General features: G+C 41.9%; 2 protein-coding genes across 2 annotated transcripts; both read left to right on the plus strand.

Moving 5' to 3' along the window:
- The first annotated feature begins 13,645 nt into the window (after positions 1-13,645).
- On the plus strand, positions 13,646-14,569 carry LOC103742680 (olfactory receptor 5B3-like). Its single transcript, XM_008843760.1, has one exon. It carries the CDS (start codon positions 13,646-13,648, stop codon positions 14,567-14,569), a length of 924 nt encoding a protein of 307 aa, XP_008841982.1.
- A 7,764-nt stretch (positions 14,570-22,333) lies between these two features.
- Positions 22,334-23,284, plus strand: LOC103742695 (olfactory receptor 5B2-like). The gene has a single exon (XM_008843771.2). It carries the CDS (start codon positions 22,337-22,339, stop codon positions 23,282-23,284), a length of 948 nt encoding a protein of 315 aa, XP_008841993.1. The 5' UTR covers positions 22,334-22,336.
- Positions 23,285-23,379: the final 95 nt, after the last annotated feature.

Here is a 23,379-nt window from a genome sequence, read left to right on the forward strand (position 1 = left end):
GGTAAAAAACAGGAAGTCAAGATCCCCCTTGCCCTGCCATTATGGGGCAGTGGCTACCCTCCGCCATCTTGTATTGGCTTTGATGAAAAACAGGAAGTTCAGACAGCCTCCGCTCCACCATTACAGGGTGATGGCTACTTTCTGCCATCTTGCACTAGCTCTAAGAAGTTTCCCCCCAGTCCATCTAAAAGTCCCTGCCACTTAGGCCCCTCTCCTATGATACAATGGGTGATTTTCCACAGTTTTTCCTCGTTACCATCTATCAGGGACTACAAAACTCTAATGTCTGGAATGCATATTCAAATGATACTTTAAAAAAGCTGTGTAAGGCTGCCATTGAGGGTGGCATTCATTAACCTTGGTTTGGTCAGCTATTAGGTACAATCAGCTGTGCTGCCAACACCCCCTGTGACTGGCAGAATATCACCCATGCCTGTCTACAGGGAGGTGATTTTCTCTTGTGGAAGGCTGCTTATTAGGACAAATGCGAAAAACAGGCAGAGCACAATAGAAATGCCAATGTTCAAAACATTGGGTTTGATCTTAGGTACAATCAGCTGTGCTGCCAACACCCCCTGTGACTGGCAGAATATCGCCCATGCCTGTCTACAGGGAGGTGATTTTCTCTTGTGGAAGGCTGCTTATCAGGACAAATGCAAAAAACAGGCAGAGCACAATAGAAATGCCAATGTTCAAAACACTGGGTTTGATGCCTTGGTAGGGCATGGCAATTTTAAAAGCCCACAAGCCCAGGCACAGGGACCTCATTGCTACCTTGAACAAGTGCGGCTTTGCACAGTCTGTGCTCAGAGCTGTAAACATTTGATCCATGCCTGCTCTCAAAAAACAGGCAGAGCACAATAGAAATGCCAATGTTCAAAACACTGGGTTTGATGCCTTGGTAGGGCATGGCAATTTTAAAAGCCCACAAGCCCAGGCACAGGGACCTCATTGCTACCTTGAACAAGTGCGGCTTTGCACAGTCTGTGCTCAGAGCTGTAAACATTTGATCCATGCCTGCTGTTGTGCCCCTCTTCTACCTCTGTGGCCATTACAACATGATGGGACCCTCCATAGAGGTCTTGGCCCAAATAAGATATGGCAAATATGCCACTCATTTTTCTCCTTTTGGCAAGCTCAAATATATCCATCATATTATTGACACCTATTATTAACACAAGGGCGAGACTATGCTTGTGTCTTTCCAGATAATCTTCTATCCCCCATCTGGATCCTGACTCAGAACATCAGAATTGCCTGTGACAGAAAACCTCCCTCCACAACCACTGACCCCAGAGATGGCAGCCTTGACCCTGGAGGAAGCAATGTACCTCTTAACCACAGAGAGACTGACCCAATGTCACAGACAACAAAAGCCACCAACCTGGGGAGACCTCAAACATCTCTCTCTGCAAACAGAGACATTAGCTAAGCTAAGTCCTCAATCTAGAGGAAAACCTTTGTCTATATTCCTTATTATTTATGTTATCAGTATTGTTAACACTCAAGCTCTAGCAACTCTTGTTAACCCCCACTAACCCATCAACCTAACTTGACAGATTATTAATGTAGCCAATGAAAAGGAGGTAAATTCCATGTAAAAATCTACACCCCCTGGCCAATGGTTCCTGGAACTACAGATGTACCATGCTCCTGTCTGTCTCCAGATCTTGCCAGACATGTCTTTGCAAACAAGGACCCACTGTTCCTTGCCCTTATCAACCTATAATTGGCCTCCTACAGGTTTCAACAAATTCTTGACCCCTGAGGAGGCCTTTATACAGGCCTCTCCCTCTGCCAAACCATACAAGGGAGCCACCCTTTGAGGGCTGGTAGTGAATGACGGGTAAGATCCCGAGAGATGGGACAACCTAAGACAGGCACAGTCCATTATGCTGGGTGACCTTTGAAGTGGGACAACAATGCCAAGGCAAAGAATCTGGACTCCCACTGGTTGGCATGGAGTTGGCACAACCTGCTCTTAAGGAAGCTTGCTATCTTGAGGGAGGGGGCTCTTGATACAATGACCCCCTGAGCCATTGTACTTTGCCTTGATGTATCTGGACTGATATCAGTATGCTCTATACCTCACCTTTAAAAATAAAAAAAGGGGGCTATGTGGGAGACAGGCTTGAGCCTAGGGTGATATTGCAACTATCAGGGTCAAGTGGTTTCCAGGAATCCAGGCTCTGTATTCTGAAACCCAGTATGCTAATGAGGCATCCTACCCTCTATTCTGTGATAGGACGTTAAGTCTGTTATGCTAATAAGATGATGCTAATAAGGTATCCTACTTGCTGTGCTGTGATTGGACCACTACCCCTATATAAGCTTGTGCCTTCCTGCAATAAAGCAGACCTGTGTCACTGAACCTGGTCTCCTGTGTCTGAATGCGGCTCTGCTGACACAGTCTCCTCACCAGCTCTGGGGTCCAGGACCAGGCAGAAGCAGCAACGACAGGAGGCAGCGCAGGGCAAGCAAAAGAGCTGCCTCAGCTCCAGGCGAGCAGAAGAATGACCTCAGCCCAGGGCAGGCAGAAGAGTGGCCTCAGCCCAGGGCGAGTGGAGGAGTAGCCTTGATGCCCATGAGAATGAAGGAGCGGCACCCATGAGAACGGAGGAGTGGCTGCCACTGGCGGTGACCCCAGTCAGCCTATCTAGAGTTCCTTGTTTTAGGAAGATAAGCTCTTTGTAATTTAGCAGCAATCAGTAGTCAATATTCCTTTAGATAAGATTGGGGTCTGTTGTTCATTTTCCCAGTTCTATGCTGGGTTACTGTCTAGGAGTCTCTTGGGCCACTCTGTCCAATAGCTCAAAGGAAGATATCTCCTGTCTGGCATTGTTTCTTGTTATGTAGCCTTTAGCTGTACATATGGACTGTTAAAAAATTATATTGGCCCCTTTAACCTTTGGTTATTCATTCCTTTTGGGTGTTTAAGACCATACAGTTGGCCCAGATAAACCAATTTATTTTTATTCTTAAGGCCATTTGAGGATCTGGATCTGTTCCTCAGGGGTCACATGGGCTTGGGAGGAGCCCCTGTCTCCTTTTTTTTTTTACCAGTTCCGCCTATGTGAACATAAGTCAAAGGTCCTGCTCGACCACGGCTGGCTTCGCTTGGAAGGGGTCACATGGGCTTGGGAGGAGCCCCTGACTCCTTTCTTTTACCAGTTCCATCTATGTGAAGATAAATCAAAGGTCATCCTCGACCATGGCTGGCTTCGCTTGGAAGTATGGAAGAAATGTTTCCTCTGTGTTGACCCTCCTCTTTGTAGTCTGGATAGTGGTTCAAGTCCATTTGATGTGATCTCCATGGCCTCCTTGATCAAGAGGACAGGTGACTAACCACAGTTACAGGAATTTTTGAGAGATACTCATAGTCCCCTGGAACTTAGTGTACCTAGGAGGGCAAGGAGCAAAAACTGTCCTTTATGTCCCTCTGACCAAATTAGTATAGGCCTCAAAGTATGGCTGTTAAACATCCAAGAAGGTTAGTTCCACCAGTCTGGTACTTTTAATTACCATGTGCCATATAGCTAAAGCTTGGTCAAAGACCAAACATTCTTAGATAAACCTTGCCTAGATATGTGCTATATTCCTTGAGCTAGTTGTATGTGTAATTTGTCAGTAGGTTGTTGGACTATTATGGTTCCCTCTGGACTTTTAAAACTAGCTAGGTATTATTTATCTAGCACATTGTCTGACCCTTCCACCATGGTTTCCCCATTTAAAGTACCCCTATTTTTTTCCCATTTCTCCCTTAGTAACCTTCTCCTATGGTCCCACCTCTCCTGAGCTCCTTCTTTCCTTTTGTCTCCTAGGTTCCTTGTATAACCTTCCCTCCCTCCTCCCCTTAAAATAACCCCATTTTTATTCATATCTCCCTTATTAATGCCTGTTTCCTACTGTTCTTCTCTTTCAGATTCTTTCTTCCGTAACCGAACAGGTTCCTTTTCATTATCCCAGTTCCTGTAGTTATGCCTGGATACATACTCACTTATCAGGATTTGATGCTAGGATCCACATATTTTAGTTAAATTCACTGCTGGGAGGCACACGTGGCATCCAGTCCCCTCCTCCCATGGTCCTTGCTACCCCCTGAGAAAAGAATTCTCCAAACCACAGTTGAAGAATCTTGATGAGGTTATTGGACTTGCTAACTGAGCTTGGGGTCAGCAATAGTGTCTTATCATCCACTTCGTGTGTGCAACCAACATTATTGGCAATTGCCTTTATAGTTTTGGGGACCTCTTGGGTCCCTTTGGCCAACTGCTCATAGAGAGGCAACCCACACCTGGTACTGGGATTTTCATTTAACAGTCTTATGGCTTCTGGAAGGGCCTTTTTCTAGCCCTGTAGGGTTCTTTCTGGGCTTAAGGCTTTCAACTGCACCTTTAGCAACCCGTTTTTTTTTTTTCCTTCAATGAACTCTGCTCCTGTAGGATTGTATGGAAGGTGGAAATACGATTGAACCTGATTATTCTCAGCCCAAGCTTGCACATCTGTAACTGTGAAATGAGTGCCTTTGTCACCAATTTGCCTCAAGCACCCATACCTGATACTGAGTTCAGTAAGCTGTCACTCTCTTGTAAGGAAAGGCCTGGGTAAGGACTGTGACAGTGTCCACACAAGTGAGAGCATATTTACACCCTTCACTGACTGTCAGGGGCCCTATATAATCTACTTACCACTAGCTCATAGGGGAAGCTGCCTTGTGCACATGTCCCATCATGGCATCCATCCTCCAGGGCCGTAACCAGGAACACACCTCACAGGCCTGGACAGCCTGTTGGATGTCAGCATATTTTACCAGAATGCCGGTGACTTTGGCTATTCCACATCCTGTGTCAGCTCCTCTGTGGCCAGATGATATGAATCCAGTGCGCTGCTTCTAGAGGAACCTGAGGGCAGACAGTTCTCACCTTGGTAAGGGCATCAGCTTCCTGATTCCGGGGGCACTCACCAGGCAGTGGGCAGCCACATGGTAAACTACCAGGGGCACTAGCTCCTGCTGCATTTTGTTATATATGTCCTTCCATACTTATCCCCATAGTGGCCTTTCCATAACCTGCCAGTTTTCTTTCTCCCACTGGGCCATCCATAAGGGGAAGCCTTTGAACACAGTCCACCTGACAGTAGAAATTGTTACTGGTTAAGGCTCCCTCATTATTACTATCCATACAGCTCTCAATTTAGCCCATTGGCTACTTTCTTCTTCCCCCTTCTCTAACCACATAGTGTCAGTGTTCATCTTTATTGCCACTGCTACCCATTCTTGTCTGGAACTCTTGCTAGTGCCATTGGTATGCCAGGTATCAGCTGGAATTGGGAAAAAACCCTTCTAGCACTTGGTCAGGTCTTGTTGGAGGGTCAACTCTAGGAACTGGAGGGAGAGGCTCTGTGCATTGAAATGACACAGGTCCTAGTACTGCCTGCATGGCATTGGTGATCCGGATTGCTGACACCATCCCTCACTGTTGCAAATATGCATGCCATCTTTGCAGCATTTGGTTTTGTGCCACCCCTGACAGAGGCTTGGCTAAAAGCCCTTCCACCCATCACTTTATGGGATATGTGGTTTTTATAGTAATGAGGGTGGGGCCCGTGATGGACTCCACCTGTTGCAATGGTTTGTACACAGCCAGCAGTTGGTGTTCTAGAACTGTGTACTGGGACTCTGCCCCTTTCCATGATTGGGACAAGAACCCAATTGGGACTGTCTGTTTGGGTTGCTGTTTCTACAAACCCCACCCATAACCCTCAGGCCTCCAGGTGACTTCCAAGATGAAGGGACACCAAGGTATTGGGGCACACAGCTGCTTAGCTTGCCCAACCAGTACCTTGGCCTGCTCAAATGGCTCTTGGGCCTTTACATCCCAATCTCATGTGGCACCTCTCTTTATTAGATTATAAAGGGGACGGGTGACCTGAGCAAGGTGAGGTATAAAAATTCTCCAATACCCTAGAAGTCCTCAAAATACCTACAATTGCTTAGCATTTTTTGGTATGGATTGTTGTAAGATTTTTTTCAACCACTGCACTGGGTAGCATGTGAGTTCTGCCTGACCATAAAACTCCTAAAAATTTTACCACTGTACCAGGCCTTTGTACCTTCGGTGGGTTGATTTCCCATCCTCCCTCCTTCAGGTGTACTTGCATGTTCCCTAAATGAGCTGCCAAATCTGTAAGGCACTCAGAAGTTAGCATTATGTCATCTATGCAGTGGAAGCTCCTTACAGAAGGAGGGCAGGATAACAGAGCCAGGTCCTGGGCCATCATCCTGTGACAAACCATGGGGCTGTGGAGGTAACCTTGGGGAAGTACTCTGAAAGTCCATTGTTGTCAATTCCACGTGAATGCAAATTGATCTTGGGATTCAGCAGCTAGGGGACTACTTTAGTATGTACATTAGAATGTATTAGCAAGCTCCACTGCAGTGTGGAAGGACCCCATTTCCTGCACCAGCTGATCAGTTAATAGTGCAATGTTGGGCACCACTGTATGAATGGGAGACACCACCTTATTTAACTCCTGGTAATCTACAGTCATTCTCCAGGAACCATCTGTTTTCCTGATAGGCCAAATGAGACTATTGAAAGGGCTCTGGCCTGGGTGGATAACCTCTACCTGCTCTAGTTCTTCAATGGTTTTGGTAATTTCATGTTGACCCCCAGGCAGCCATTACTGTTTGATATTTACCACCCTCCATGGGGTGGGCAATTTGACTGGCTCCTATCTTGCCCACCCCCTGCCTTTACCATTTGCACCCTCAGCCAAAATGTTCCCACAGTAGTATGTAGGATGTGACCCAGTAGGGCATCCACCCCTAAAATATTCTCTCGAAGGGGAGAGATACATACCTTTTAACTCCTTGGAGGGATAATTGCCCACTCTTACAATGAGTCTAGTCTGCTTTACTTGTATGATTTTATCCCCATACCCATCCACTGTTATCTGTTGGCCCTGATGTTTTTGGGGATTGCCATGAATTAATGTACACTCTGCCCCAGGATCCACTAGGGCCCAAGTGTTTTGTATACTAGTAGGGGGCCAATAAATCCTCAATTCGACATGTGGCCTCTAGTGACCTAGTATGGCCCTCACCTGTGGGCAACCTTGGCCACCCCTTCAAGGCAGTGGTTGGGGGGGTTACCATCCAATGAGGTTTCCTTCCTCTGGAGCAGGGGACACAGTTGGAGTTACTGCACCTCCTGGTCCCCAGTTTTTTTCACTTTTGTGGTGAATTGCTGGTCAGGTCTTAAAGCCTCCATAGGTTCACCAGCACAACATTTGGTTGCCTGTCAGTCTTATCCCTAGCAACTCCTGCTCTGTGCAGATCCATCCACATCTGTGCTCAGGAGATACAGAGGGGCCTCTTTGTTGAATTCCAGACCTTTACCCTTTTGTCTACTCTCTTTATCACCTTTCAAATCCTGTTTACATGTTGGTCTGAATCACTGAAATCTGCCAGAGCCTTGCCAGCTTCATACAGGTCACACCTGGCCATGGGGCTTACTTAGCACTGACCCCAAAGCTACATACCAGTCTCATGGGCTTTGCTGAATCAGTTTCGTAAGTCTCCTGTAAACATAGTCCTGTTTGGGCCCGTGAACAGGGCATTAAATACAGCTTCCCTCATACCCAGTTCCCTCAATAGAGCCTGTCCATCCTCAATGGTTTTTCAGTCTCTAGTATTTATGGGAATTTTAGCGGGAGATACCCACATGTCCTGAATGGCTCATATGAGCCAATCCGTCATGGACTGGTTTCCCTCATATTGCCTTAAATTGTGAAGTCTTCGTCTCAAAGAGGGGTGAGTTGTTAGATTGCTTAACTTCTCTGCTTCTGTAGAACTTAAAATGATCCCATCTGCCCCCATGTCCCGCAGCCTCACAAGCCAGGTGGCCAAAGGCTCCTTCATAGCTTGTCTAAATGCCTTTCCCAGTTCTAATAGTTCTGGTACTGACTATTGTCTGATTACCATGGTCTCTTGCACTGGGCTATTGTTAAGACCTCCATCAGCATGTTGGACCATGGTCTTGCACTGGGCTATTGTTAAGACCTCCATCAGCATGTTGGACCATGGATTTCTCCCCTTCTTTGAATTAAAGGTTGGACCTGAGGAGCATCTCCCACTATCTCTAGGTCACTTCCTTCTTCTTCACTACCCAACTCTTTCCAGGGGTTCCAGGTTTTAGGGTCCCAGGATGGGCCTTTTATTATCATTCTGATCTGGGCTTTTTTTCTCTTTTGACCTCCTAGATGTAAAAAACAGCATGCCAACACCTCCATCTCCTTTTCTCTCTTATCTAATTTACCAGCAAGGTCAGAGGCCAGTACTGTAGAGGCCAGCCTCATATCCCTCTCCTACTCTAATTCCTCTCTAACAGTTTCCTTCTGGTTAAGGCCTCTGATTAGGACAGATTTCTTATTATCAATAGCAATGGCCAAACTGCCTCTGCAGCTACTTTTTGACATTTCTGTCCATGGTGTGCTACTCCCAGAGCTTACACAATCTGTTCCAGACTTTCTGCTGTTTTCAAGGGGTCTCCATTCTCACATGGTGGCCCACATTAGTCAAGCGAGAGTGCCACCCCATACCATCTACAAGATGGCTGCCACCCCGGGATTTCTCCCATCAACTTTGACTGCTTAGAAGGCCCTACCCTAGTTACATATCTCACTGTCCACTGCATTAACCATGCCAATGCAGCCACCCCCACCAAGCCTATGGGAATGGTGCACCAGGTTAACATTTCCTTGGCCCATACTCTCCCCTCACCCACTTTACTTCAGTTCTTGGTCTCTTTTCCCATATCAGGGACATCATCAACGCTCTTCCAAAACTCATTCTCAGTTTCGTTGTAGCCTGTTTATGACAGCAATTGTTAGTCAAATTCACTGCTGGGAGGCACACATGGCATCCAATCCCCTCCTCCCATGGTCCTTGCAACAACCTGAGAAAAGAACTCTACAAACCCCAGTTGAAGAATCTTAACTGGTTTATTGGACTTGCTAACTGAGCTTCGGGTGCACGTTTACTTACAGAAGAGTGGGCGCCCCCCCATTCATGGCTGTGTTTGAAAGTCCACACCCAAACATAAATCACGTGGTTCCAGATAGCCTCACAAAATGGCAAGAGACTGGCCTCGAGGTTTTCCCAGCTTTTGTACCTTTAGCTCCTCCCCTGCAAACAGATATGGTTAACCAATTGGCTGGAAGAAGGAAGGGGAATAATGCTTTTGCAGAGTGTGGGCAGGAGGCGGGTCCATGGCTTGTCATCACAGGGTCAGAGGAATATTTGGGTCATGACATATAAGGGAGAACATACATTGTTTTTTTTTTTTTTTCTGAGTCCGTGTTGCTTCACTTAGTATAACAGTTTCTAGTTCCATCCATTTACCTTCAAATTTCATGATTTCATCTTTCTTACTTCTGAGCAAAACTCCATGGTATAAATGAACCACATTTTCATTATCCACTTGTCAATTGAGGGACACTTAGGTTGCTTCTATCTCTTAGCTATTGTGAAAAGAGCAGCAACAAACATGGATGTACAAGTTGGGTATATGCCAAGGAGTGGTATAACTGAGTCAAAAATTTTTGTATCTGTTTATATACTTCAGATGTTATCCATGGTCAAGAACATAGTTTTCAAGGTTGTATCTCATTCCCTAGACTTCTTTTTCTGGTTATGTGAAGAATATCATTGAAATTTTGACAAGGGTCTTCCTGAGTCTGTAGATTGCTTTTGGTAATGTCCTCATTTTCGCAATCTTAATTTGCTGCTCAATGAGCATGGGAGATTTTTCCAACTTCTAGTGTCTTCTATTCTTTTCATTGTGAAAATTTTCACACGCTTAGGTTGTCCCTAGGTTTCTTTCCTTAGGTCATTCTCAGTGGTACTTTCCCACGTCCAATTTCCTTCATTTTAAAGTTGGCTATTAGTTTATCGAAAGCTGTTGATATTGTACTATGATTCTTGTTAAATATGAGTTTTCTGGTGGAGGTTTTAGGGCTTTCAAAATATAAGATCATGTAATATGAAACTAAGGTTACTTTGAAATCCTTTTAATTTCTGTACATTTTTGTGTTTGTTACTTTTTGCTGCTAAGATAAAATATATGACAAAAACAACTTAAGAAAGAATTTACTTCAGCTCCCAGTTGAAGTTATAGTCCATTATCTGGGAGAGCCATGGCAGGAGTGGAAGGCAGCTAGTCACATTGTGTCCACAGGCAGGAAACAGAAAGATAGAAAGTGCTCAACTGGATTTCTCTGTTTTTCTCGGTTCGGTGTCCCAGCCATGGAGTTGGATCACCCACATTTAGGGTGGTTCTTCCAAACTCATTTAACCCAATCTAGAAGCTCCTTCACACACATGCTCAGGGGTTTGTCTCTTAGGTTATACTGATACAAAGTTGATAACCAACACTAACCATCAGACTTATTTCTTTATCATATATTGCTGCACTAAGACTTCAAGCACCATATTGAGTAAGAGTGGAGAGCGGGGGCACCCTCATTCTCTTCCAGGTTTTTATAAGAAATGCTTTTAGTTTTTCTCAATTTATCTTTTGCTGTGCTGAAATATGTTCCTTCTATTTCCAATTTCTTTGAGACTTTTTTCATGAAGGAATATGAAACTTCATACTGAAGTTTCAAATATGAAAACCAAATGCTTTTGCTGTATCTATGGAGTTGATCATATGTTTTCTACCCTTTACTGTTTAGATGTTGTATTACATTTATTGACATGTTTATATTGAACCAACTTTACATCCTTGGTATGAAACCAATTTTTTCAGGATGAGTGATCTCTTTAATATATTCTTGAATTCAGCTCACAAATATTTTAATAATTTTTTGAGCTTTTGTACATTTCATACAATAGCTCTTAATCAAATTTAAACCCCTTTTTCTCATCCCAACAAGGGACCTCATGTATTCTGCTATACATGTTAAGTCTTATCCAGTCAAGCATTTGTACCCATTTTTGAGTCTGTGTTCACCAGGGAAAATGGTCTATAGTTCTTTTGTTGTTGTGTGCACTTACCCTATTTGGGTACCAGGATGATACTGTACCCATAGAATGGTACAGTATTCTATGATGCATCCTTTGTCTTTCTAGTTTATGGAACAGTTTGGGAAGAATTGGTATCAGCTTTGCCTGAAAAGTTTCAGACTCCAGTGGATGGATCCACACCAAAGGACACTTGGGGACACACACACACACACACACACACACACGTGTGTGTGTGTGTGTGTGTGTGTGTGTACATATGTAATAAAGTACATGAAATTGGATGGAGGTTAATAAAGAAGGTGAAGATAAGACAGGGCATTTAAATTTAAATACAACCAAAATATTTTGTATGAAATTCACAAAAATATCAGTAAAAAAGGAAAAAAAATTAAAATAGGAAGGGGAAAAGTCTCAGGCTTTTCTTTTTTTAAAAAATAATTAATTTTGATTTTTATGCCTATGTTTATTTTGCTTGCATGACTGTAAGTGCAACCATGTCATCAATGCCCATGGAGGTCAGCAAAGGGCGTTGGGTCCCCTGGAACCAGAGTTACAATGGTTCTAAGCCACCATATCAGTTCTGGGAACAGAACTTGGCCCTCTGCAAGAGCAGCCCATGCTCTTAACCACGGAGCCATCTCTCCAGCATTTTGGTGAAGGTGCAGCCCCAGTTGTAGCAGACATCCAAGACTGAAGGAGTCATGGAAAACTGGGGCTTGGCACCATGTAGCAGGGTTGGCATCCCTTAAGAAGCTGGGAGAGGCCATTGGTGAATGTGCAGCCTCAGTTTCAGTGGACCCTGGATACTGGACGTGCCAGTACTGTGGGATGACCAGCTAGGACAGCAGCAGGTATGGAATGGAGTCAGACAACTTATGTGGGCTGCAGGTGGCAAAGCTGGAGCAGTGGGACTGCTTTTTAGAGCCAGATATGCACGTGAGGAACAGTTACCAAAGAAAAGCACAGGTGAACTGCCTTACTTGATTGTGTGGTGCTGTCTATAGGGCTAGGTATTTGATAAAAGTATCAGACACTAGAAGTTCTGCATCTTATGGCATGAAAATGCTGCTTTCATTAGACCAGTTCAAAAACAACCAATAACAAGTAATATAAATACACATATGTACACTTAAGTAAGCAATGCATTTCCCATAGGTTGTTTATTTGCTTCCTTCCCACACTGTAGGGTCAGAGGCACCAGAGAGTCTCAAGGGGGAAACTCTAAAGCTCACCAAGCCTGTATAATACACCCCAGATCTCCATGCCTCAGCTTCTGAGACACTAACACAACTCCACCTCTCATCTTTTTAGAGGGAGTGTGCTTCTTGCCCTGCCCTACTACTCTGTATTTTTTTACGTCAGCGACAGTAGTTATCAGTACTGGAGGCCTTCTGACCTGGGAAATACTGTGACTTCAACCACAGTAAGGGAAAATACTAACATAAAATAGATTTTTAAGAAATTGTTAACCTCATTTGAGATTTTCACAGGTATCACATATTCATTTTTTATGACCTGAATCTATAAAATATGTGGCAGATGAGATATTCTTATGTTTGATATGATAACAAAGAGGAGGTCAGTAATCCCTCCATCAAGTGGGGGAAGACACAATCAGCTTAGAAGCTGATCCATGCTAATGGTCATTCCAGTTTTTCTACCTAGAGAACTTGGAATACATTGAAAACTACCTAAGAGAGTGTGAGTCTGTAATCACTAGACCATGTTCCATGACTGACTTCTCTCAGACTACCTGTTCTGGATTAATGAACTTCTCTCCTCTAGCTGGTAAGTTTCATGAGTTTGCGTGTACAATATAGTAAGATGCATAATTCATGCAAAGATGGGCATATATACTCACTGTGTCTTATGGAAAAGGGGAATAGGTTTCAATACTTAAATAAAACTCCTTGTATTAGATTGCAAAATTGTTCATTATAGGGAATTTACCAATTGTCATGATTTTTATTGTGATTATTCTTGCAATAATATGAAAAACCAGGAAAAATAACACTCGGTCAGAATTTTTGTTAATATTACAAATTCTTTGAATAGTTTTCTACCATTTTAGTAAATAGATATGTGGAAAACATAACAGAAAGTAATAAAATTGAAATGTTAATCATTTAAAATATAAAATTTCCCTAACTAGATGAATATATTTACAATTCATTTCGTCCTTTTCTCCAAATTTATGACATCATTGAGAGGAGATGGTGAACAGAATCTAAAATGTTACACAAGTTCTTGGCAGGTGAGGAATATGGACATGTCAGACTTTCACTTTGAGCTTGGAGAAGTGGTCTGACAGGTAAATATCATTTCCATGTCATTTTTGTTGTTATTAATTTGCTTACAGCTTGACATACAAATGTATTTTAAATTCCATATATGAATTGATACATTTCTGCAGATTCAGTATTGTGTATTACTTTAGCTTGAACACTGAATTGAGTTTTCAAGTCCAGGCTTTTTTTATGAGTTTCTTTTAGAGCAAGCTTTTACTGAAATGAATGAATATATCTTGTATTTATGCTATTCAAGATCAAGTAATTTGTCATACTGTTCCTTTATTTTCCTTGTTTCTGTAGAACTTCTAGAGATTATCAGAGATTACTGATGGCAAACAGGACAGAAGTGACACAGTTCATCCTGCTGGGACTCACTGATGACCCAGGCCTGGAGGTTCCCCTTTTTATCACCTTCCTCCTTATCTACATCATATCCCTGATTGGGAACCTGGGGATGATCCTGCTGATTCTCTTGGACTCTCGGCTCCACACTCCCATGTACTTTTTCCTAGGTAATCTTTCCCTGATTGATTTTTGTTACTCTTCAACTATCACCCCAAAAGTCATGACTGGTTTCCTATTCAGAGACCAGGTCATGTCCTACAATGACTGTGCTGCTCAGATGTTCTTTTTTGCAGCCTTTGCTACTGTGGAAGATTTCCTGTTGGCCTCCATGGCCTATGACCGCTATGCAGCAGTGTGTAAGCCCTTGCACTATGCCACCACCATGACTACGCGTGCATGTGCAGGGTTGGTCATAGGCTGCTATGTTCATGGTTTCTTGAATGCCTTTTTATATACTGGGAACACATTTAGTCTCTCCTTCTGTAAGTTCAATGTGGTCCATCATTTTTTCTGTGATATGCCAGCAGTCATGGCTCTTTCTTGCTCTGACAGACATGTGAATGAGTTGGTTCTTATTTGTTTAGCCAGCTTCAATATCTTTTTTCCTCTCATAATTATTTTAGTATCCTACATGATAATTTTTGTCACCATTCTAAAGATGCACTCAGGAGCAGGACATCAGAAGGCCGTGTCCACCTGTGCCTCCCACTTCACTGCAGTCTCCATTTTCTATGGAACCATCATTTTCATGTACTTACAGCCTAGCTCCAGTCACTCCATGGACACAGACAAAATAGCGTCTGTGTTCTACACCATGGTCATCCCCATGCTGAACCCACTGGTCTACAGCCTGAGGAACAAAGAAGTCAAGAGTGCATTCATGAAGGTTATATTGAAGGAGAAATAGTCTTTTTGATCATAATCTTAAGTGTGTGGAGTATACTATATCAAGAGTCATATCATTTCAATGTACTTACAGTTAAAACTTGTACTAATTCTATTTCTTGAGCTTTTAAACTTTCCTTCTGCAATAGTGTTTTTTCCCCCTGGGGGGAAAGGGAGGATCATGTAAAGAAATATAATAGCCAATTGAGAATAATTTTGATACTTTGTGCCTATTTATTAACAGCATTAATATCAATATTTCCACAATCCATAATTCTCTTTGTACTTTTCCTTTGATATATTTTAATGGCTAATCTTCATTGTCAACCTGTCTGAATTTAGAACGTTCATAGAAACCTTTATTGTGTCTATGAGACTGGTTCCAGAAAGTTTTAAGTGAGAGGTGAAGACACACCCTGAGTGTGGGTGGCACCATCACGGACTGGGATTCCAGTCCTAGTGAAGAGAGAAATTGAGTTGAGTCCTAAAATGCATCTGTAAGCCTCCTGATTATACACACACTATAACCTCATGGTCCTGCTAACATGACTTCCCTGTCCTGAAGCTTTTCAAATCATAAGTTCATAAGTGAACTTTTTCTTTCTTAGTTGGTTTATTTTTGAACCCTATGTTTTAATGAGTTTTTTGTAAATGACATACAGCATATTTTGGTCCTATTTGGACTCTACTCTATCTATACCTTCTTATAGAATCACCCCTCTGGATTTCACGTACTCTGCCATATATACTAAGGCCTATTAAGTCCAATTTGTGTCCCACAAATGTCCTTTGGTGTGAACCCATCCACTGGAGCCTGGTTACCCTATCTAGCATCACATCCTTAAAGAAAATTGAGTCTTCCTCTCCCAGTTATTATCTATTGCCAATAGTTCTTCATCTGCAGTTGGAACTTCTGTCAGGCATTTTGTCACAGCAAAAGGAACGATAACTAAAATAGCTATCAATACAAACATACACGAAGCATGTGTAAAGTAGCCCGTGAGCTGAAGAAGTGCCTGAAGAAGTCCTCCGAGGACAAATGCCAACAGGAGCAGCAAACTTGGCACAGCTAAGTGCTACACAGCGATTTTGTCAGTTATGCCATGTTTTAACTTAAGGGGACAAAATGAAATTCGTGGGTTGTTAGCAAATGTTGTGTATGTGTGGATGCTTCTGAGATAGCTTCATGTTGGACTATGTAGACATAGGAAAGGGCGTCTCTCACCAAAAAAGGTAGAATTTTTGGATTAATGGAAAGTCTTCTAAGATTGTATAGAATGTTTCTACATGATACTGTGGCTGACTTAATAATGGATCATAAAGAGATCCACATCCTGACTCAGAAATCTTTCAATATTATTCTTCATAGCCCAAATGGACAAAGACAATGTGATTGAGTTAAGGGCTTATTTTTATTTATTTATTTGTTTGTTTATTTTAAAACGTATTTATATTTGTAATGTTATGTGTACGAGTGTATTTATGTGTACGAGGTCAGAAGAGGGCTTTGGATTCCCCTTCAACTGGAGTTAAGGATGGTTTGTAGCTACCATGTGGGTGCTGGGAATTGAACTCCGGTCCTCTGCCAGAGCAGTCCATGTCCTTAACTGCAGAGCCATCTCTCTAGCCTCAAAAGTGTATTTTTTAAATTATTTTTATTTTATGTGTATGAGTGTATTGCCTGCATGTGTAGAAGTGTACCCATGTTGTATAATGCCCACAGAGGTCAGAAGAAGGCATCAGATCCCCTAGAACTGGATCTATAGTTGGTTGTTAACCACAGTGTGGGTGCTGGGAATGGAGCCTTGTTCCTCTGCAAGAGCAGTCAGTGCTCCTAACTGCTCAGCCATCTCTCCAGGCCCTGAGTTAAGGATTTTAAGAATGAGGCATTATCAAGAAGGAATGCAAATGGATCAGAATATTTACAGAATGTTCAACACTCTTAGCCATCAGGGAAATGCAAATTAAAATTCCTTTGAGACTTCTGTCTTACTGCAGTCAGAATGGTTAATATCCCAAACAGCAGCAACAACACAAGAACAAATGCTGGCATGCATGTGGGGAAAGAAGAATTTTATTTGTTTTGGTATGAGTGAAAATTGTTATGGCAACTAGGGGAACCATTGTGGAGGTTGCTCAAAAAGCTAGAAATACATCTACCCCATGATATAGCTATACCACTCCTGATCATATTCCCAAAGGACTCGATATCCTAAAAAAGAGATGGGTGTTCACCTATGTTCATTGCAGCTCTAGTCACAATAGCTGAGAAATGGAAATAGCCTAGAGGTCCATCAACCAATGAATGGATAATAAAAATGTAGCACATATACACAATAGAATATTACTTAGCTATAAAGAAAAAAATGAAACTGATAGAAAAGTGGTTGAAACAAGAAATAATCATTCTGAATGAGGTAATGGAGACATAAAAGATGTTCTCTCTCACAACTTTGTATCTTTAGATATGTGGATATGTGGTGGAAGTTGAATTACCCATAGGAGGCAGGAAATTAGTAAGGGACTATGGGGGATTTCAAGGGTAGACGGATAGAACACAGGTGGTATGGAGGGGAAAAGGGGAACAATGGAACAGCAAGAGTTAAATGGAATGGGGACTGGGAGATCACGGTAGAAGGGGAAGTGTGGTCCAGGATAACTACAGCAAAGACCTTTGAAGGGCCACTTGGAAGCACGCTACTGTATAAGCTTCTAAAATATCTGCATATACATATGTCAGTTAGTACAACAGTGGAGGAGGTGGTTATGGGTAAACCAGCTTTCTGATTGAACTTAAGGCCTGCTCCGTAAGTAAAATTCGCATTATAACTAGGAATTTAGATGAAAACCTGTGACCAGGAAAGTCATAGGCCTCACTGGGGAAATATCTGCTGTTGCTTTAGATGCTAAGGTACTTCCCAACACTCTTGTTTTTAACCATAGGATATTAGGCTGTCAGTGTCTATTTGGATATGTTTCTGTTCCCTGGTTTCCACATCTTCTTCACTTGTGGATTCTTTCTACGAGAAAAACATCACCAAGTCTCTCCACTATCTATGCTTTGGCAACCTGGGTAAATAAAAAGATAGATGTGATGGTTTTGTTCCCTACTGGAGTTATAGGACAGTGGTCAGACTTCTGTGTCAGTCTCTCCATGGCCCAGGAGCCATTGTAGAAGAGGCAGCAGAAAGGCCACAAAGCCAGAAGAGGGGTAAACTTTTGTGTAGCAATTTCATCCAAGATTAACTATTCCATCATGTAGGGGATCTCATTAAGTCTCAGAAAGCAAACACCTCAACAGCTTCAGGAAATCCCTGAAACTGACAGTATTCACTGTCCCTTCCTCCTCAAGCTTGAATAAGGCAATAAGGACTTGTGAGAAACATTCTCAGATCAGCCAAGCTGCCTGAAAGAAACAGGTTCTGACCTGTTGAGCTGCCTGGAAGTCATGCAGTAAGCTCAAGTGTTTGGCTTTGGTGAGATATCACTCATGCTAGATTGGACTTCTGATGATGTACCTGTCTTTGAATGATTTCTGTGTCTGGTAAGTAACCCTTCACTCCTACTCCTGTAAGTAGCCCCAATAAATGTGTTGATCCACCGAGTTGGACTTTGAGGGTTTCTTTACTTTGGACTGTTGTCAATTAAAAAAATTATGTGTATGAGTGTATTGTCTGAATGTATGTAAGTGCATGTGTGTCATGCAATGCTCACAGAGTCAGAAAGTGGCAACAGATTCCCTTGGAACTGTAGTTACAGATGGTTGTTAGCTGCAATGTGAGTGCTGGGAATCGAACCCAGGTCTTCTGCAAGAGCACCTAGTTCTTTCAACCACTGAGCCATCTCTCCAGCCTTCCAGGCCCATGTTGTAAATTCTCTATCTAAAGTGAGTAGATGTTTGTTCATCTATCTCCATGTTTAGTGTCATACAATAGTTGATAAGTGGGTTCTCATAAAACCCTCCCTCCCTCAGACATTACAGACTGATGCCATTGCTCCTAGATGCCCTCCAGAACTTGATGGTAAGACCCTATTTGTAAAGACACTACATCCTTGTATCATAGCATACAGAGAAATAAAGTTGGAACCAACCTGGAAGCTTCATCCCTACTGGCAGTTTTAATAGACTTGGACATTCCTATGCATAATGCCTATGGAGTAAAATAATCAACAGCCTTACCTGGCTGTGAATCCTTTAAGCTACTATAACAACTGGCCTGGAAAATATGCCAGAGGGTGAAATAGGGGAGTAACCAATTACTTTCTGATCATATTTAAAGCCTGTTCCACAAGACAAAACTAATGCCTGGTACCATTAACTGGGACACAAACCCATGCCTGGCTAGGTCATAGGTTCTAAGGGAGTACTCAATAGTATTATTCTGCTAAAATGGACATGGCAATAAACTGTCTCCTATGTTCCCATTTTATATCTATAGAATAGTATAATTCTCAACTCTCATCAGAGAAGCTTCTTTTGACAGTAGATTGTGATTAACACAGAGATCTGTGACTGGTCAAAGTGCAGAGAATAAGATACTTTGGGGTGCTCAGTTCTAAATGGGACATTTCTATAACATTCCCTATCGTGGAGGTTCAAGCAGAAAGATTGTAATGGCCAGAGGTAGTGAATGTCTTCAGCAAAACAGTGTTTGCTGGACATGAGCAGGGCCATTGCACACCTGAATTCAAAGTAGCTGTGACAGTGCAGGCAAAAGGATTGCACAGGATCAAGGCAGACAAGACCTTAGCATGAATGGGGGAGGGACTCACGAGGTCCCACTTGTAGCTGAGTAGCTTCTGGAAATTGATGGCTGCTGGTAGATGGAGAGTTACATTTATTTAGGGAAACTGCTCCAGAGAGGCTACCCTTGCTCCAGCTGATTGTCCTGTACCCATGCACATGCAGGCAGCAGTAAGCGGACTCAGTGTGTCAAACACAAGAGCACATAAAGTTGGTAGGGAAAAGTGATGGTAAGAATAGTGGGAAAATTGGAGGTGAAGGAATGGGGCTTCGATTGGATCAAAACATATTATAAGCATGTATGAAATTATCAAATAAAATTAAAAGGTAATAAAAATAATTAAGTGAAAAAAGTATTTGATAAGGGAATTTCTTGACAGTTAAAGATGTGAAGCAATTTTAATGACTGATGATGAGAGGTCAAAATTGAAAACATTTACAGAAAATAGCTTGGCATTTTTTTCACACAAATAAGACAAGATTGGGCAAATTAACCTAATGCCTGTGATCACATGGAAACAGGGACCTATCAAAAACTATTTCATCAATTACTTGACTTAAAATAATTCACAACAGCCTAACTCTAAAATCAACACAAATGTTTTGTAACTTCAGATTAGAAAAAAAATATTTGTAATGTTCACATATAGTTTTATTATTCTGTATTTAAAAAAAGGATTTCAGCAGCTGGAGACGCTTCAGCAGTTAGATGGCTTACCAGGCATTCAGCAGACATGAATATCAGAGTTCAGTCCTGTAATTCCAGCACTCCTCCTAAAATGAAGACGGGGGAATCTCCTATATTCAGCTAGCTATTCTAAGCATTCTGGCAAACTCTGGGTTCAGTAGAGACCCTGACTTAATGTATAAAATAGAGAGCAATCAACAAAGGATTCTGACAGCCTCCAGCTTCCACATATACTCACACATGCAAACACACACACACACACACACACACACACACGCATCAAATACACATAAGCATAAGAAAGAGATCTGTGATATGGGTGATATCATGGGTGTCCCTCAGTCACTAAGTGAAACATGACATACTCTAAGACCACATACTTCAGAGTTATAGCTGAGGACTTACAGCAAAGGTGAAATGATTTGGACAAAATCAGTATAACTGACATCACAGAGTGCTGGTGGGAGTTACACTTACCAAAAAAGCTTGAATGGATTAGGTTACAATTGCGGTAGTAAACATAGGGCTAGATATTTGACAACATTCTGCAAACCATACACTAAATGGCTTGTGTTTCAGTTTGGATAGCACGTTATTTAGAATATTTTACAAATGATAAATAGGGGCTAGAGAGATGACTAAGCAGTTAAGAGCACATACTGCTTTTGTAAAAGACCTGAATTGTACTCCCAGCATCCACATCAGGTGGTCCACAACCACCTATAACTCCAGCTCTAGGGGAAGATCTGACACCCTCTTCTGGCCTCTATGGACACACCTGCATACACACAAATATATACATACATAAGTGAAAAAAAATAAGTCTTTTAAAGTGAATAAACCAAAATAAAATATATTGGTGCGCATTAAATTAACTGATGTAATTCCCACAGGTTGTTAATTGCTTCCACTGCACAATGCAGGACTGGAAGCTTCAGAAAATCTCTTGGGGAAATTTCCAGAGCTGTCCAAACTTACATAATTCACCCCAGGTCTCCATGCAACATCCTCTGAGGTTCTAATATGACTCCACATCTCATCATTTTAGAGGGACTGGAGTATGTGTCACCATTTATTCTTTACTTTTGATTTCAGTGATCATAGTTGTTAGTACGTGAGGACTTCTGACCTAGGAATTGCTGTGAACCTCAACCATGGTGAGAGAAAGTATTCAAAGATTCTATTACCCTGATAGATGTTTTAATCATTAACCCCATCCTCAGACTTACACAAATGTCTGTTTCATGTTTTACAGCTGAAATCCTTAAGATGTGTGGCAGATGTGACATTATCATGTCTATTATGCTAAAACAGAGGAGGTGTACACCCTGTTTGAAGAAGAAAGCATGCACAGTCAACTTAGACACTGACCCATGCTAATAATGTTCAATCTTCCATTTGCTCTACCTAGGGGGACCTTGGAGCATTTTGACTACAACCTTAGAGGGTGTGTGCCTGCAAGCATATGTAGTCAACGTTCCATGGCTGACTTTATAATCTCATCTGACTATTCTGGATTAATGCATTTTTCTTCTAAAGACAGCTGGTAAGCTTACACGACCACTTCATGAAGTTTAATTCATTCAAATGTGGGTGAAGACACACTTATTGTTCCTTACTTACAAGGTAAAAGAATTAAAGTTATTTTTTTTCTAAAGTACTGATAACAAATTGAGGTATAAACAAAACAACTTCCATCATAGGGACCTTACTGATATATGTTATTTCTCCACATATATGACCCAAAAGTAGGAAAAATGATCTGCAACTATTATATTCATATTACATGTTTACCTATCATAGGAGGTTAGGAAATAAACAGACAAAACACACATGCAAATGATTAAGAAAGTTTTAACTATCTTTCTTTAAAATATATTTTTTCTACATGAATTAGCACTTGTAGACTCTGTTTTATTATTTTCTCCAACCACATAATATTACAGAGAGGAGACTAAAATGCAGCCTAAGCATCTAAACCAGTTTTTGGCAGGTAAAGATGTTGAAGTGTCAACCTTTATTGATCTTAGAAGTGAAGTGTCAGAAAGATTCATCTACATGTCATTTTCTCAAGTTATGAAATCATTTAAGACTCAGTGAACATATAGATAAAAATTTTAAGTTGCATGCATGATTCATGAAAAATTTTCAAATTCTAAAACATGCTAACCTATATCCAACTAACTCACTAAATTGGGGTTTGAGGTCCAGGCTTTTGTAGGGACTCTTTTAGATAAAGTTGTTACTACAATGAATAAATCTATCTTGAATTTATAGTTTTCAATTTCAATGTCTTCATTGTCCTTTTTCTTTTTCCTAATTTCTATATAGTATCTAGTGGCTGTCAGATACCACTGATGGTGAACAGGACAGAACTGACACAGTTCATCCTGCTGGGACTCACTGATGACCCAGGCCTGCAGGTTCCCCTCTTTATCACCTTCCTCCTCATCTACACCCTCACCCTGGTTGGGAACCTGGGGATGACCCTGCTGATTTGCATGGACTCTTGTCTCTACACTCCTATGTACTTTTTCTTAGGTAACCTGTCTCTGGTAGATTTCTGTTGCTCTTCAACTGTCACTCCCACAGCCATGGCTGGGCTTCTTGTAGGATATAAGATTGTTTCCTACAATTCCTGTGCTGCTCAGATGTTCTTCTTTACAAACTTTATTACCATGGAAAATTACCTGCTGGCCTCTATGGCCTATGATCGCTATGCAGCAGTGTGTAAGCCCCTGCACTATGCCACCACCATGACTACAGGTGTCTGTGCATTGCTGGTCATTGGCCCATATGTCATAGGTTTCCTGAATGCCTGCATTCACGTTGGGGACATATTCAGTCTCACTTTCTGTAAGTCCAACATGGTCCACCACTTTTTCTGTGATGTTCCAGCACTCATGGCTCTTGCTTGCTTTGACAGTCAGGTTAGTGAACTGCTTCTTCTTTGTGTTGAGAGTTTACATGTCTTTTTTGCTGTCATGGTTATCGGGACTTCTTACTTGTTCATTTTTGTCACCATCCTAAAGATGCACTCAGCTGCAGGTCATCACAAGGCTGTGTCCACCTGTGCCTCCCACTTCACTGCAGTCTCCATCTTCTATGGGACTGTCAGCTTCATGTACTTAAAGCCCAGCTCCAGTCACTTCATGGACACGGACAAAATGGCATCTGTGTTCTATACAATGGTCATCCCCATGCTGAACCCTCTGGTCTACAGCCTGAGAAACAAAGAGGTCAGGAACGCATTCAAAAAGGTCAATAGTGCATTCTTAAAGGTAAAGAGTGTATTCTTTCCTTAGAGGCAAAATCTTTAGAATTTTTATTTCAAGGTTTTGGGATTCACAGTTGTTAGATTTATTCCATTCAGATTTCCTTCATATGTTTTAGAGGTGGT

This window comes from Nannospalax galili, unplaced genomic scaffold, assembly GCF_000622305.1.
Source record: "Nannospalax galili isolate Female #2095 unplaced genomic scaffold, S.galili_v1.0 scaffold2482, whole genome shotgun sequence".
Lineage (NCBI taxonomy): Eukaryota > Metazoa > Chordata > Mammalia > Rodentia > Spalacidae > Nannospalax > Nannospalax galili.